The 13442-nt window shown below is 39.7% G+C and overlaps 1 protein-coding gene across 1 annotated transcript in view; it reads right to left on the bottom strand.

The window, feature by feature from the left end:
* Positions 1-13433, bottom strand: part of LOC104131781 (protein spinster homolog 3) — a 50530-nt gene extending 37097 nt beyond the window's left edge. Inside the window, exons 1-4 of the mRNA XM_035900651.1 lie at positions 13193-13433; positions 6767-6833; positions 5301-5444; positions 4050-4206 (exon numbers count right to left, since the gene is read on the bottom strand). Of these exons, the coding sequence (XP_035756544.1) occupies positions 4050-4095 (46 nt within the window). The 5' untranslated portion in view covers positions 4096-4206; positions 5301-5444; positions 6767-6833; positions 13193-13433. The remainder of the gene's footprint in view (positions 1-4049; positions 4207-5300; positions 5445-6766; positions 6834-13192) is intronic.
* Positions 13434-13442: the final 9 nt, after the last annotated feature.

Raw genomic sequence — 13442 nt, forward strand, 5'->3', positions numbered from 1 at the left:
AGCCCTCCCACCAACGCTCCCCGCAGCGGGCTCGTACCCTGCTTTAAAACGAAATAAAATAAAAAAGAAAACCCCACAGCAACAAGCAGAACTAGAGCCTAAACAGGGCGTTGGAGACCCAAACTGATGAATCGCGGCAGAGACGTTCGTTAGCAATAGGAAGTGAAACAGTCCAAGTTGTGCTATTTTTCTTTTTTAATCTTTGTTCTCTTCAAAGCAAGGCAGCAGTGGATCCGGGCTCTATATCCTTTAGTATGAATATGTTCCATATTTGATGCCCAGCTACATCGTAAACCTTGTAAGGAAAGCCCCACAGGGCAGCCCGTCAGGATTTAATTCTCACTCTGGACAGCTTAAATGTCTCTTCATCCAAATGTCCTTTGAGTTTCTGCGGCACATCCTATACCACTCTCAACTCCTGACATCTACTGCTAGACTTGATGTAGATAGTCAGTTAAAAGCAGATTTTTAAATAATACTGTTATGGCAAGAACTCAGTTCTGCTTTCCTGAAATGGAATTTCCAAATTCCACATTTTCCAAAGATAGAGTCAGTTCAAATAGAAAATGTTCCTCTCAGACACCAAACCACCAGTTCTCAACTCTTCTTAAACTTTGATTCTCCTTTTGCCCTTCATTAAAGCTTCCAGACATCACTTCCACCTCATGCTTTTTGATGCCGTACAGGCTGGCCAGTTTTCTGTCTGCAGCACTGGACTTGTGAGCCAGGTTGTCCTGTGGGACTGCAACACCGAATGTACCGCAGCTCTGCCACTGGCACTGGCACCAGGCATTGCCCTCCCTTTGCGTTGTCCCCCCCTCTCCCTCACCTCAGTGTCACAAGCCATACCCTTCCATCCACCCCGTTTTTCACTGCTGGGTACAAGCCTGCTGTCGCTTCTAAAAGGCCCGCTTGTGCCTTACTCTGTCAGCTTTTATAGACATCATTCCTTGACAGCCACCCTGCCCTTAACTGCCTCTCTGTCCTTTCCTGCGACTACAATTTTCATGTTCATGCAAGACAACACCATGCTAAAAAAAATTCCTGCAAAACTTTGTCACAATCCACTTGTGCTGTGTGGGCTGCAGAATGCCACAATACATGTCAACTTCCGTTAGGCAAGATTACAGCTCATTTCTGTACAGCCAAATATTTTTTTTTCCTTATTTGTTCATTTCTGTCAGTCAGGATATGGACCGACTGTCTTGGAACAAAGTGCAGTGCAGTGTTTACCCACACGGCTTACACTAGGGGTGCCAGGTGCCAGTGCAGTGTAAAAAGTAGCTTTTTATCCCTATCATACTCCCTTCACCAGCTCTGTCCTCTTGATGGTTCATATAAGCGCGAGATCTCATAGCTGTGTCATGCAAGAAGTCACCGGCAGTTAAATCCTTCTATGGTAGCAGCAAGTCAGAACCTGTTTATTCTTGGCATTTGGCACAAGTCCACACACAGAGCAACATATTTTCTTACACCATTCTGAATCTGGCTGTGGTACCAAAAGTTGTTTTGACGGCTGAACCTGACAAATGCAACTGAGACTCCCCAGATGAACATGCACATTTGGTGAGAGCTAGAACTGGTTGGCTGGTACTCAGCAGGCCAAGCCATGGGAGTTTTATGCACTTAGGAAGCTGGCTTGTTTTAACTAGAGGATTCAAAGAAGTTCTCTTTGGCTATTACTCATCCTGTCTGTCTAGGCTCAGCATCTGGGCAGCAGTCCTGTCAGGTCTGTGCTCTGTGCTATGTGCTCCGCCCCACAGACTGAGGAACTACCCTTTCTGGGCCACAACCCTACCCTGTGCTGCAGTTCCTATTAGCAAGAAACAAGCCAGTGATGGTGCGGGTAGGAGGCAGCAAATGCAGAGATGCCTCCTCCGTGCAAAGGCAGGGCTCCGTTAACCCACTGAGACTCGTGGAAGCAGCACGCGTTAACAGCCGCTGGTGTATTCCTGTCAGCTGAACTAAACCCAGGTGAGACGCTGCCAGCAAACGTGCCATGCCTGCAACCCAGACAGGACTGTTTACAGACAACTGATGTGAGAGCTTTCAGTTTTCCCTGGAAAGATTTCCAAGTATTTACTACAAAATGCCTTTGAATTTATTTATTTATCCAAATATCCTTTAATGGTGGATGCTGCCGCATCCATGAACAGCTTTGGAGGTTTTGCCAGAGCTTTCCCAGAAAGCTACATCAGAAGGGGCATTAATAGTGAACCAAGATGTCAGAAAGGTATAAATTGCAAAACATTTTATTATCCTGATCAGCTCAAACCCATTTCTATACATGTAACAAAAAGAAGCTTATTAACCCACTGAATAGCAAACAGCAACAAAGGCTATTAAAGAATTGAATATGGAAATAATATTAATTGTTGACTAGATCTACCGATACTGATTTTAGGAAGAAAGCAATAAAGCTGCTTTCGATATCTTACTTCTCTCATGTATCTCCCAGAGAACATCAAGTGGCCAAAAGAAAATACATGCTTGTTTGTATTTGCAAGCATGCATGGGAATGGTCTGCATTTTGAGATGTACATATTTTAAGCCTATTGTAATGGAAGCAAATTCATAAATCATGAGATTCTGCAAATAATTGAAATACGGATTTCTGCAAGACTTAGTAATTTTAGCGTCTGGCAAGATCAGAAAAATGAAATTCAACATAATTCTGGTAGGCGGACAGCTTAATAAATGCATGCCTGGACCTACCTGAAATATTCCACTCCAAGGAGATTCAAAGACAACGATAATGACTACAAAAGAGCTGCATAGTGACAGAGATTTAGGTAAAAGGTCAGGGGGTTTTTTAAGGTTTGTCACTGTGGTCTCTATTTGAACAAAGGCTGCACAATAAATCACTTCTGGTTTTGAACACAGCCTGCAACGATAAAATGTAAAGACAAACTTAGACCTAGACGTTAATACCTGGGTTGCATGGCTGGAGGGACGGCAGTTTAACCTACGGTTTAAACCAAACAGTGAGCGACCTGACACGAGAGCAAGCTACTCAAGTAATGTAATCATGCATAAAATTCAGCATGATTTTCAGTTTCAGATATACTAAAGAATCAATAGTCTATCCTGTTCTTGTACAAGGCCATATTGCAAAATTCCAGGGATGACTCATCTACTAACGTGTATATTTTTCTTGCATTTCAGTCCTCTGGACTGATGCACATTTGCCAAATTGTTATTCCATTGGAATATACAGCCTGTGCTAGCTGGAAGGGTGCTCTCCTTCGATGGAAGTTTGAAAAATTCTGCACCTGTAGTTTGTTGAATTTGCTGTATCTCAGTGTATTGCTTGTGGCCATATTTAGTCATGATTAACATTCAGGTAGCAACTGCTATTGACTTAAAATACAGTTATGAAATACTTCGTATTTTAGAATAAAATTTAGTAGCTGAATAATCAAACCAAGACTGCCAACAGTTCTTCTTCAGACCTTTGCAGGCAGAACTAGCAGTATGAGCCGTTACTCAATCCACATGTCTTTTGCCTTTGCATGCATGTTGTGGAGCCAGTATGTAGCAAGGGACTGAGCCATTCAGACTAATGAGCTCTATGAGCCCAGTACGCTTTACAAGCAGTCTTCTGTTACCAAAAATCCTCAAGAAAACCAGCTGGACCACCTGTTTCACTATACACTTAATTGGAAAATATCTGCTTGGAAGATTCTTATTCTGTAAGTTTCAATAAATGCTACATTTTTAGTTTACCGTATCCTTTTTACCTCTTCTGCCTGAATTTCCTTTTAAAATGCTTTCTTTCACATTGCCTGGGTAATAGCACAAAACACAGTGTGGATCCAGCATAAGCATACTTTAGCCTTGTGATAGCAGCAAATAAAATTCACTCACTCTATACTGTAAAATCCACTTTTTTCATTATTACTGACAAATAAGCTATATAGAACTTTAAACTTCCTGGGACGCAGATCATGCTTTTGGTTGGGCAGGGAGGCTAGCTCAGACTCCTCTCCTATACCTTTTTAATTAGGTAACAAACTGCAACTTTATGAAAAACCTATTGGGGTGCTTACCTAAATAACCGATTTCACAGGTAACATTCTCCTTGGTTGTATCCATGTAATTCTACCTCAAAAGGTATAGCAGAAGAAATTACAGTTCCAGCCCATAGTCACAAAGCAGTAGAAGATGAACACACTCCAATTCTATAAACTGTTCCCTTGTTCTTCCCTGCAAAAAAAAAAAAAAAGAAAAAAAAAGAAAAAAACCTTCTTTGCAAGTGAGAACATTTTGCATTAACATCAGACAAAGGAGGAAGCTGCACATCACTGGAACAGAGCTTCCTCTTCTAGCTGAGATTTATTCAAGCACGGAACAGTTCGTGGAGGTCAAGAGAAGTGAGGCATTATAGTTACTATGCACCAAAGATACTATTTTGCTAACCAACTTAACTGCTTTTGCCTTTACCATTTTTTCAGCTCAAGCTCACTTTTACTGGTGTACCTGATAACTGGATTTCTTGCATTTTCAGACTCTGGATGCTTCTGCCACAATTATAGCAGAAAGGGGCTGTGAAATCTGTGTGGATTTTGGAAGAAAACTATAGAATTAAATGTGTGTTTAACCTGTGTTTTGACCTTTCTACCACAATGAAACATTCCCCAGAAGAACCATTAGTTGACCACTGCAGTCTTCACTTTTATACACCAGAGCCCTCTTAATTAAGAAGACAGCATAACAGATAAGGAGCCATTTATTATGAATAATGGAAAATAGACAAGCATCAACAGCACAAAAATGGGGGCCTTTCTCTATGAGGCCTTTTTCTTCCCAGCCTCACTACCTCCAGAATGAGAGAAGGCTATTCTGCAAGTGAACACAGTATTTTAATCACTACAGAGAATGTTAAAATTAGCGTTAACTAAAAGCTTGAATATACATAGATTTAAAATTAAGAATAATCTAATTTAGTATTGAGAATGTCTTTACTTCCCGGAAGAGCATCCTGTACAAACAAAATTTACTGTCACTCTCAATGCTTCCAGTAAGGCAAAGTGCAAGATGTATTCACCCTTTTGGTAAGGGTAAGTACATGAACTCCCTATAGCCATGCATGAATGTTAGCACTTGGAAACAAATTCTGCCAGCAACAAGACAAAACTTTTGTCATTTTGAAGCTCTTAGTTATACTAACCCCAGGATGCTGATGTTTATGACAGTTATTGTGCAAGTGCAAATATTTGGAAGTACTTAAAGTTAGGAAGCAATTTAGATAGGAAATTGGGATTAAAAATACATATATACTATCACTGAAAGGTACCCACCTTAGGCAGAGGGTAGCTTCCACTCCAGCAACAAGAAGACAAATGCAGAACGTGGCCAGAGTCATTCTTTTCCTGGGCATCTTCTGTTGCATTTTAATCAGCTACTGATAAGGGAGTCTGTAAAAACCTTGGCCAATCAAACGTCTGCTTTTAATGAAACAAAACAAAAAAAATCCATGAACGTGGAGCAAAGAAATTTAAAGAGTGGGAAGGATAGTCTATCAGTTATATTGGTAATCTGGGAGATGAAGAGTTGGGAAGAATTCCCTGCTCCGCTACCAATTTCCTTTGCTAAAGCAAAGGGACCTCAAGTCCCTACCTCTAAAGCAAATGGTACCATTGATCCTTAAAAGGGAGAAAGAAGACAATAAACATTGAAACTCTGAAACGCCTATACAGTTCTACTTAACAACCCATTTTTATTAATTAATGCACAAGATGTTTTCAGGCTTCAGCACTTGGTTCTTTGGGCTCTGTTTTTCATACAGTATTCTTAACAAACTTTGCAACCATTGTAATAAAACCACTATATGAATAATTTATATTTATTAATTACTTAGCAATACTAAACTAAAAAGTAGACATATTCCTATTTTACACTCCTGTTCTAGCTATTAATTCCATTCATAATCTCCTTCCATCCACTCTTCATGCTTCCAGTAATCTTACCTGGTCTGAAGATAGTCTCAAAAGCTCTTCCATATAAAATTAAAAGGCCTATGAACAAAATCTGGCCTTTCTTTCTTGCCTGGAATCATGCTGGCATTTGCACTCTTTACACACTTTTGATACAGCATAATAAGACAGAATCTCAGGCTGCTAATAAAAGAATTTTATTCTCATGGCTTTAGTAGCTACTTTTACTTAAGACAAGTTCAGCACCAGTGAAAGAACTATTATCTCCTTGTTCTTATGAGCCAGCAAACAGCAAAGTCTGTACTTCAAAGTAGCTTTTCAGATGCTTTTCATTAATAGTCAATATTTAGTTTTTAATCATGTTTCCTTGTTATGTAACACTGAGTCTAGAACAATTGCAGGAGTTTAACCAGCTTCATCAAAGTCATGGAAGTACTGCAGTCACTCAATTTGCTGAACTGTAAACAAAAGATTTTCTTTACTTCACAACAAGGCTTATGTCAATAGAATGTTTTCTGACTTAGTTCATTAAGATGCTTCCTTCAGAAAGAATTAAAAAGTACAGAATAAGGATGGTGTAAATCAGCAAAGTGATTAATCTGTCCCCAAAAGCCAAATATATCTCAAGCCACCTGTGGTTTCAGTGCCTCCATTCCCTCTCCCCCTTTTCTCCTCCTCTGAGAAGTTCATAGTGTAGTCCAAACAGAAAAACAAACCAGTTATACACAGCAAGAAATTAAGATTAGAAAAATCCAGCACTGTAGCAAGAGTGCAACAAGAAGTTACCAGACTCCACAGGTCAGAGGCATTCATCCCTTTCGTCCACTCACCTGTTTCCAGCAACAGCCTGCTTGATATTTCCTTGTCTGCTTCAAAGCCCAGATTTTCCTTGAGCTTCTGTGGAAATTAAATTCCACACTAGAGTACCTGTGTATATTATAAGAATGATGGTAGTATAATTTGCCAGTGGAGGCAAATACTGTATTATTTGATAACACTACAGCCCACAGATGCCTGTAGTTACACTGTCTTAACCTATTTTGCTTTCCATATGGGACTAATCCTTATATATTGTATAACTGCATTCACATGAAGGGATTTGCCACGTGAACTGTATCAGTATAGGTCGTGTTGCTTATGCTCACTACAGCCCTTCTGCAGGTTACAATGATATCCATTGCTCCGTTAAGCTCTACAGCAATTTGCTACAAAATACCCACTCGTCATGTGTACGTATTTTCTTTCTTTTTGTGCACTGTACTAATTTTGTACTAGCAAAGGCGCTAGAACACATCATGTACAAATATGAGTATATCTATCTCAAAGAACTGCCAGTTGACTCTTCTAGAGGATTCCAGAAAAAATTAACTTTGTTGCAGACTACTTTATCTACCTCCTAACCAAGAATTATCAATCAGCCACAATTTGAGGTAAGTGGTATCAATGATGATACATTTTGCAAAATGTGAGCAAAAGTGAAGAATTTACCAGTTTAAAATGCGAAACCATTTTTATAAAGTGTCATTTTTTTATTTTAAACCAAGTATGCCTGTCCTTTTAAAAACAGCCCAATATAAAATAAAATGTGAAATAAGGGCAGCTATAGTGAATTCTAGAATCACTAAGTATAAAATATACAAGCAGTCCAGGCCTGCTGCAGAAATTTCAGAGAAAGTCAAAACACCAAGCTGGTGGGTGTTACTGAGTAAGGGGCTAGAAATAGTGTGTTGAGTGCTGAACCAGCTTTTTACAACACTAGCTTCAGCTGCAGGTGCAGAAAGAAAGTGAATTCTTCATTTCAGTTCATTCAACAAGTTCATTTTGATTACTGTTTCATTCAGGGATGAGAACTAAACTAGGATTTCAAAAAGGAAGCCAGCTTGGTTTTCCCTTTTCCAAACTATTAGCAAAATCAAGATGCAGGATGATCAGCAATAACTTGTGGGAGGATAAGATCTGGTAGTATTAATATCTTGGAAGTTGGGGGAGCTAAAACCAAATTTTCATCTCTCATTAATGATTCCTTTGTGCATTTTAACTGAATTCGATCTAAATGTAACTTAACAGAAATAATCAGTTAAAAGCTCACAGCATCTAATAAACAAAAGATCTCAAACAGTACTTAATGACTTAAAAAAACAAAATCAGAAGTTTGAATAGAGGTATGTTGACACATCTTAAATCAATGACTACTCCTGTCCTTCTGACTGACATAAAGCAAGGTCCTGCCAAGAACAAGGAATCTGCTTTTATTTAAGAAAAGAATTAGGAATTATAAATGTCAAATAAGCTTAAAAGAAATAATGTAAATTAAGATTTCCTGCTTGCCATTTTAAATCATGAATTGATTATTTAAATCTCTGGCTTAAGCCAACAATAGGAAAAGGAAGTAGTGAAAACAGTATTTTAACTTCTGGCATCAAATTTATATACAAATAACCGTTCTCAAATATATGTCCTTGTTTTCTTCAAGTAAGAATACTGATGTTTATTTTCTTCCAGTAACATGCCAGCATTTCAGAAAAGGCAAATCAATTACTACCTGCCTCATATTTCACATCCTTGTATTTGTTCCAAGGATTGAAAACTGACACAGCGCTGGATCTCATGACTGCTTTCCATCAGGTATTTTAAACTGATTGTCAATTAGGTCAGGCTTTGCAGGTAGCAAAGCAAAAATGTCTCACACTCAGTTCTTTAGAAATATGAGCTAGAAAATTGCAATTTTCATTTTAGTTTAACCCTTGCCATAACTATTTTGGCATTCAAGCCCGTCTTTCACCATTACTTTAATTGCTGCTGCTTTCATTTGCTGCTTTATTTTGAAGTCAACTGTTTCTCACTAATAATGAGGGAAGAATTCCAATCTATTCTGAAGAAATTATGTCCATGTTGTGTAAAGTGAACACCTCTCAGTTGAGCATTTTACCCTGATCTTAACATTAATGACTAGGCAAAGTCTCAGTTTCCCAGCTGAGAATGCTATCTGTTTAAGTAATAGTTTAAGCTTGTACAAATAAAGTTTAGAACAAGGTTATTCTGGTTTACCCAGGTCTTAAACAGCACCTTCCTGCCAAAAGTCTGAGTCAAAACCACCATAAGAATCCATAAGGATTTCCTTCAGTTCCAGAGACTGTTTTACCATGACCATTCCTGTCAAGGTTGATTCATACCAGAAATCTTATCCAAAAGTCACGTCAAAACACTTTGTTTAGGTGTCACCCTTCAGTGACCAGCTCTGTCTACATCTACATATCTTCTCCCTGACTCAAGCAATCGTTTTCCACACTTCATGCCACAACCAAAACCTTTATCTGTGGCCAGTGAACTGGATGGAATACCGCTGGATTTATTAAGGAATGACAGACAGACATGCAGAGAGGTTTGAACATTAAAGCCATTGTGGTTTCATATATCAGGGAATGGCAGTCAGGACCAGCTCCTATTTCTGGCTCCAGTACAGGCTTCCTCTGGCATCTTGGGCAAGACATTTTAGCACCATGGACTGACACACGTGTCCATCCCAACTATTTAGACTCTTACAGAAGAATGGAGATTCTTATCTCTACAGAAGATCATCAAGGATTAGTGTTAACCCAGCGGGACACTGATCTTAGTCAGGGAATCTAAACATTACTACAATACAAGTAAATATAAACATTTTCATCATACTCTGCACAGAGGTATGTTATTACAAGATGTGTTGTAGCAGCTGCAGCAATTCCTGTACCAGGTTTCTCTCTGTTTGCCATGCTACTGATTCACTGGTCCATTTTTTTCCAGGAAATCCCCCTTGTTCACACTCAGACATACCCTTCCCAGTGAAATGTGAGCCCAACAACATTTGAGTAACAGTTAAACTTCTGAAAGTGTTATGTAGGAGTAGCCTTGAACTGATGCAAAGTACTTCTGGCCAGACTGATGTGTTCAGCCCAGGTTTAGTCCCCTACTTTATTTGTAGGTCATACCTAATTGGAAACAAAACACCTTTTAGTCCCTGTTATGCTCTTATTCAAGCCAGCAGGGAGCTATGAACTGAAGGCAAAATACAGTGAATTGCTACCTCCTTTTTCCCAAATTCTCTCTTAACAAGCAATTTTCAGAGCATTTGCCTTTATGATACACATCCATGGTAGTAGCCAAATGTTACTTTTGCGTACAACGTATGAAGAAATAATGAGGATTTTACTTCTCACAAGCAAACTCAGCCAAGGCTCATTCAAAGAGAGACTCCTTACAGCAAACTACTTACGTATCAGTGAATGCAAGGCAAAAACAAGTGTAAGGGGGTAGACTGGTATACCACAGCCCAGCAAACTGATACCTTTTCCTGGTGACAGTTTGGATCCAGAATATAAGCCCTTAAAAATACTTAGCCCTTACTGTTAAGAAAACAACTTGTTTGCTAGACACAAACTGCAAGGAACTCAAGCCTGCAAATGTTATAATACACATATAAATGGTCCCTGTTTGCCTAGCAGGAACTTTTTTTAAGCCCCAAAACTGATACCTCTCATTGCTACCATTTAAAATGTCTCTTCATGACTCCAGCATGTAAAATTAGATGAACATTGCAGAACATGTTACAGGGAGCTATGTCTATCTTACCACCAGCTTTTTGTTTTTGCCAAGAAGCTGAAGTAGGGGAGCAGATGTTGCTAACTGTGAATCCAGCTGGAAGACCCTCTACTGAACAGAAACTATCTACTAGTGTAATCTGTGATTTGTGTCATGAATGAGGAATTGGGGGAGAAAGCCAAACGAAAGACATCATATTCAAGCAAAGTAACAGGCTGAATGTGAAACCTTGATCCCTTTTAAGGTGACAGGAAACATCCAGGATTTCCTATTCTAACCACAAGATGTATGATTATGATAATATACCCTTGCCAAGGGGAAAGATTAATGCAGTAAGGACCACAGCAAATGGCTGTAAGATCTGAACAGTCATTATACAAGAAATAGTCTCAGGAAAAAGAAACTAATCTAAATTCTCATCGCCCTTCCATTTAATGCAGAGATGGGAGAGACTGTTGCAGAGAGGCTGCATGCCAGAGACAGTAAAACAAATTTAAGAAAACAATCTCTCCTATCTTGAGATATTTTCCTAAAATGTACTGCATCTCACCTCAGCAAACAGTAGGAGAAGGCATTTGTGCATAGGGAGTACAGAAAGATATTAACAGAACAGAACAGAATCACTTCATCTAGCCAGGGAAAGGCTTTTATCTCCTTGCCTGTTGTGTTTAAGGGCAAGCAACATGAACTGTGAGCCAACAGAGTTCCCACTCTGCTGTGGCATAATGGCTTCATTTTGACGATGGCATCCCATGGAGTCTTTACTGCCTAAGGAAACACTAGTTTCTGTCTTGGTCACACACCTGCCCTCACCAACGGTAGCCATGCTCTACGTTCTGCAGCTGCACGCAAGATGATTTGACTGAGCAAGGTTAGAGTACTCCAAGTTGCCAATGCTTCCTATAATGAAACACATACTATTTTTTATAAACTACTGTTGAATCTGCTGCCAGAATAAAGGAATCCAGGTCACCTGTGCCAGCTTAAACCATATCCTTTCTCTCCCAACCCACAGCCTCCTATGTTCCTTACAGGGAAAATCATATACAAGCTATAGGAGACTGTAGAAAACTTCCCTTCTTAAGTAAGATGACTGCCAGTGAGTGACCTAATGGTGAACAATTCAGGATGATTTTGATTCATAGAATGTAATAGAAATAGAGTTGTTTCATATAACCTTTCAGTCTTCAATGCTGTAGTTAGGTCCTCTATTAATAGAGCTGTCAGAAATGAGTACTCATGCCTGAATTGACATCAGGTTCAGAAAGTTTAGTGAGTGAATTTAGCGCTGGCTTAACTGACATTGTGAACAAAGCCCACCTTTTATTCCTGAAAGAGAAATACCATCCACAGTAGTGTTACTTCCCATCAACATGCTTGAATTCCAATCTGGGTGACTGTCTCTTAGCATAATAAGTTTACAAAATGCACTTGCACATGATAGCCTCCTATGTTTAAATGGACAGATTGTTTTTTAAGATAGAATGAACCTGACTGAAAAAATACAAAATACATTTAGGAATTAGAGTCAACCTACAAAGGAGAAAGACTTTCACAAAGACTTTCTTTGGCTAAGAACACCATTTATGAGATGAGTTTCAGTAATAGTAGCATACACTGTGGGATGTCTTATACCATCCTAGTTTAATCATTGAAGGGGACACAGATTTAACCAGAACTGCAAGAATATCTGGGAAGAGCATTTGAATTAGTTGTATTAGCACAGTAATGAAACTCAAGACTACACCAGGCCTTCCAAATTGCAGCACGGGAAATGACTTTAGCATTGCCAACTAAAACCATTTCTCTTATAGAATAGTTCTCTCTTCTTCATCACAAGCCAAGTTTGGTGTTCACAAACAAAATAAACCCCTTGTAGTATAAAAAAAATAGAGACACCTGTTTTTCTAAAGGATTTTAACATTTTGCCAAACTGATACAGGATAAATCCCTTTGTAGTGACTTCTTTCTGCAGTGAGTTTCCTACTTTCTGTCACTGGTAATAACGATTCATCCAATTAGCCAGAAATTGCATTTCCTTGAGAATTAAAATGTAAACTCAAGAATCCAATAGGACGCTCAAAGCCTATGGCAGAGGAGCAGAGCAGGCCATACCTTTTATTTTAGTCTCACCTGTTTATCACAGTATATTTTTCACAGTCAACACATGAATACACAGGCAATTTGCATTTTTGTCAGTCCTTCCCTGACCATTTACTTAATTCTTTGGGATAAACTATCTTAATTTTTAGCTCTTCCTCTCAGCGGTGCCTGTCCTCAAACTTGCAGTCATCTGCCAAAAGCTCCTTTTCTGAAGGCTTTTTCTGGAGATCCAAAATCAAGCCTACGTCCTTCAGGGATAAACTAACACAGGAGAGCCCCTTTACCTCACAAGCACAATAAAGGATTTGACTTAGGCCTTTTATACTTCTTTCTCTTTCCTGGGCACATCTTCAGTGCAGCAGTGTGCTCCCCCTCACACAAGCATCCCCATCACGCCCACAGACAAAAATCTCCTACGTTTTGCAGCAATTCTGCATGAGCAACTTTCATCCTGCAAATGTTCTCTTTAGCTGCTCTTTTTAGCCTCTCCTGCTGGGTTGGGGAGCTGACTGCAGTCTAAGGGCAGGAAGGACTTTGAGGAGGGACAAAATGCCCAGATAGCTTTTGTTACTTACTGCCCTGTATCTGAGAATAGCCTTGTGCAGCGTGGTAACGGAGGGAAGACGTGCCTCTCGGGGAGCAGCCAGCTGTCCCTCAGGAGAAGCCCCTCTGACCCTCAGTGAGGTGCCAAACAGAGTCAGCCAAGAAGGCAGCCAGCAGTACAACTACCGTGCCGTGGAGGGGCGGCGAGCTACGCCCCTCCTGAGGAAAGTCCTCCTCAGCAGCAGCAGGAGCAGCAACTCTCTCCCTGCTTACAGGCTAAGG

Source organism: Egretta garzetta, unplaced genomic scaffold, assembly GCF_000687185.1.
Source record: "Egretta garzetta isolate BGI_Z169 unplaced genomic scaffold, ASM68718v1 scaffold108, whole genome shotgun sequence".
Taxonomy (NCBI): domain Eukaryota; kingdom Metazoa; phylum Chordata; class Aves; order Pelecaniformes; family Ardeidae; genus Egretta; species Egretta garzetta.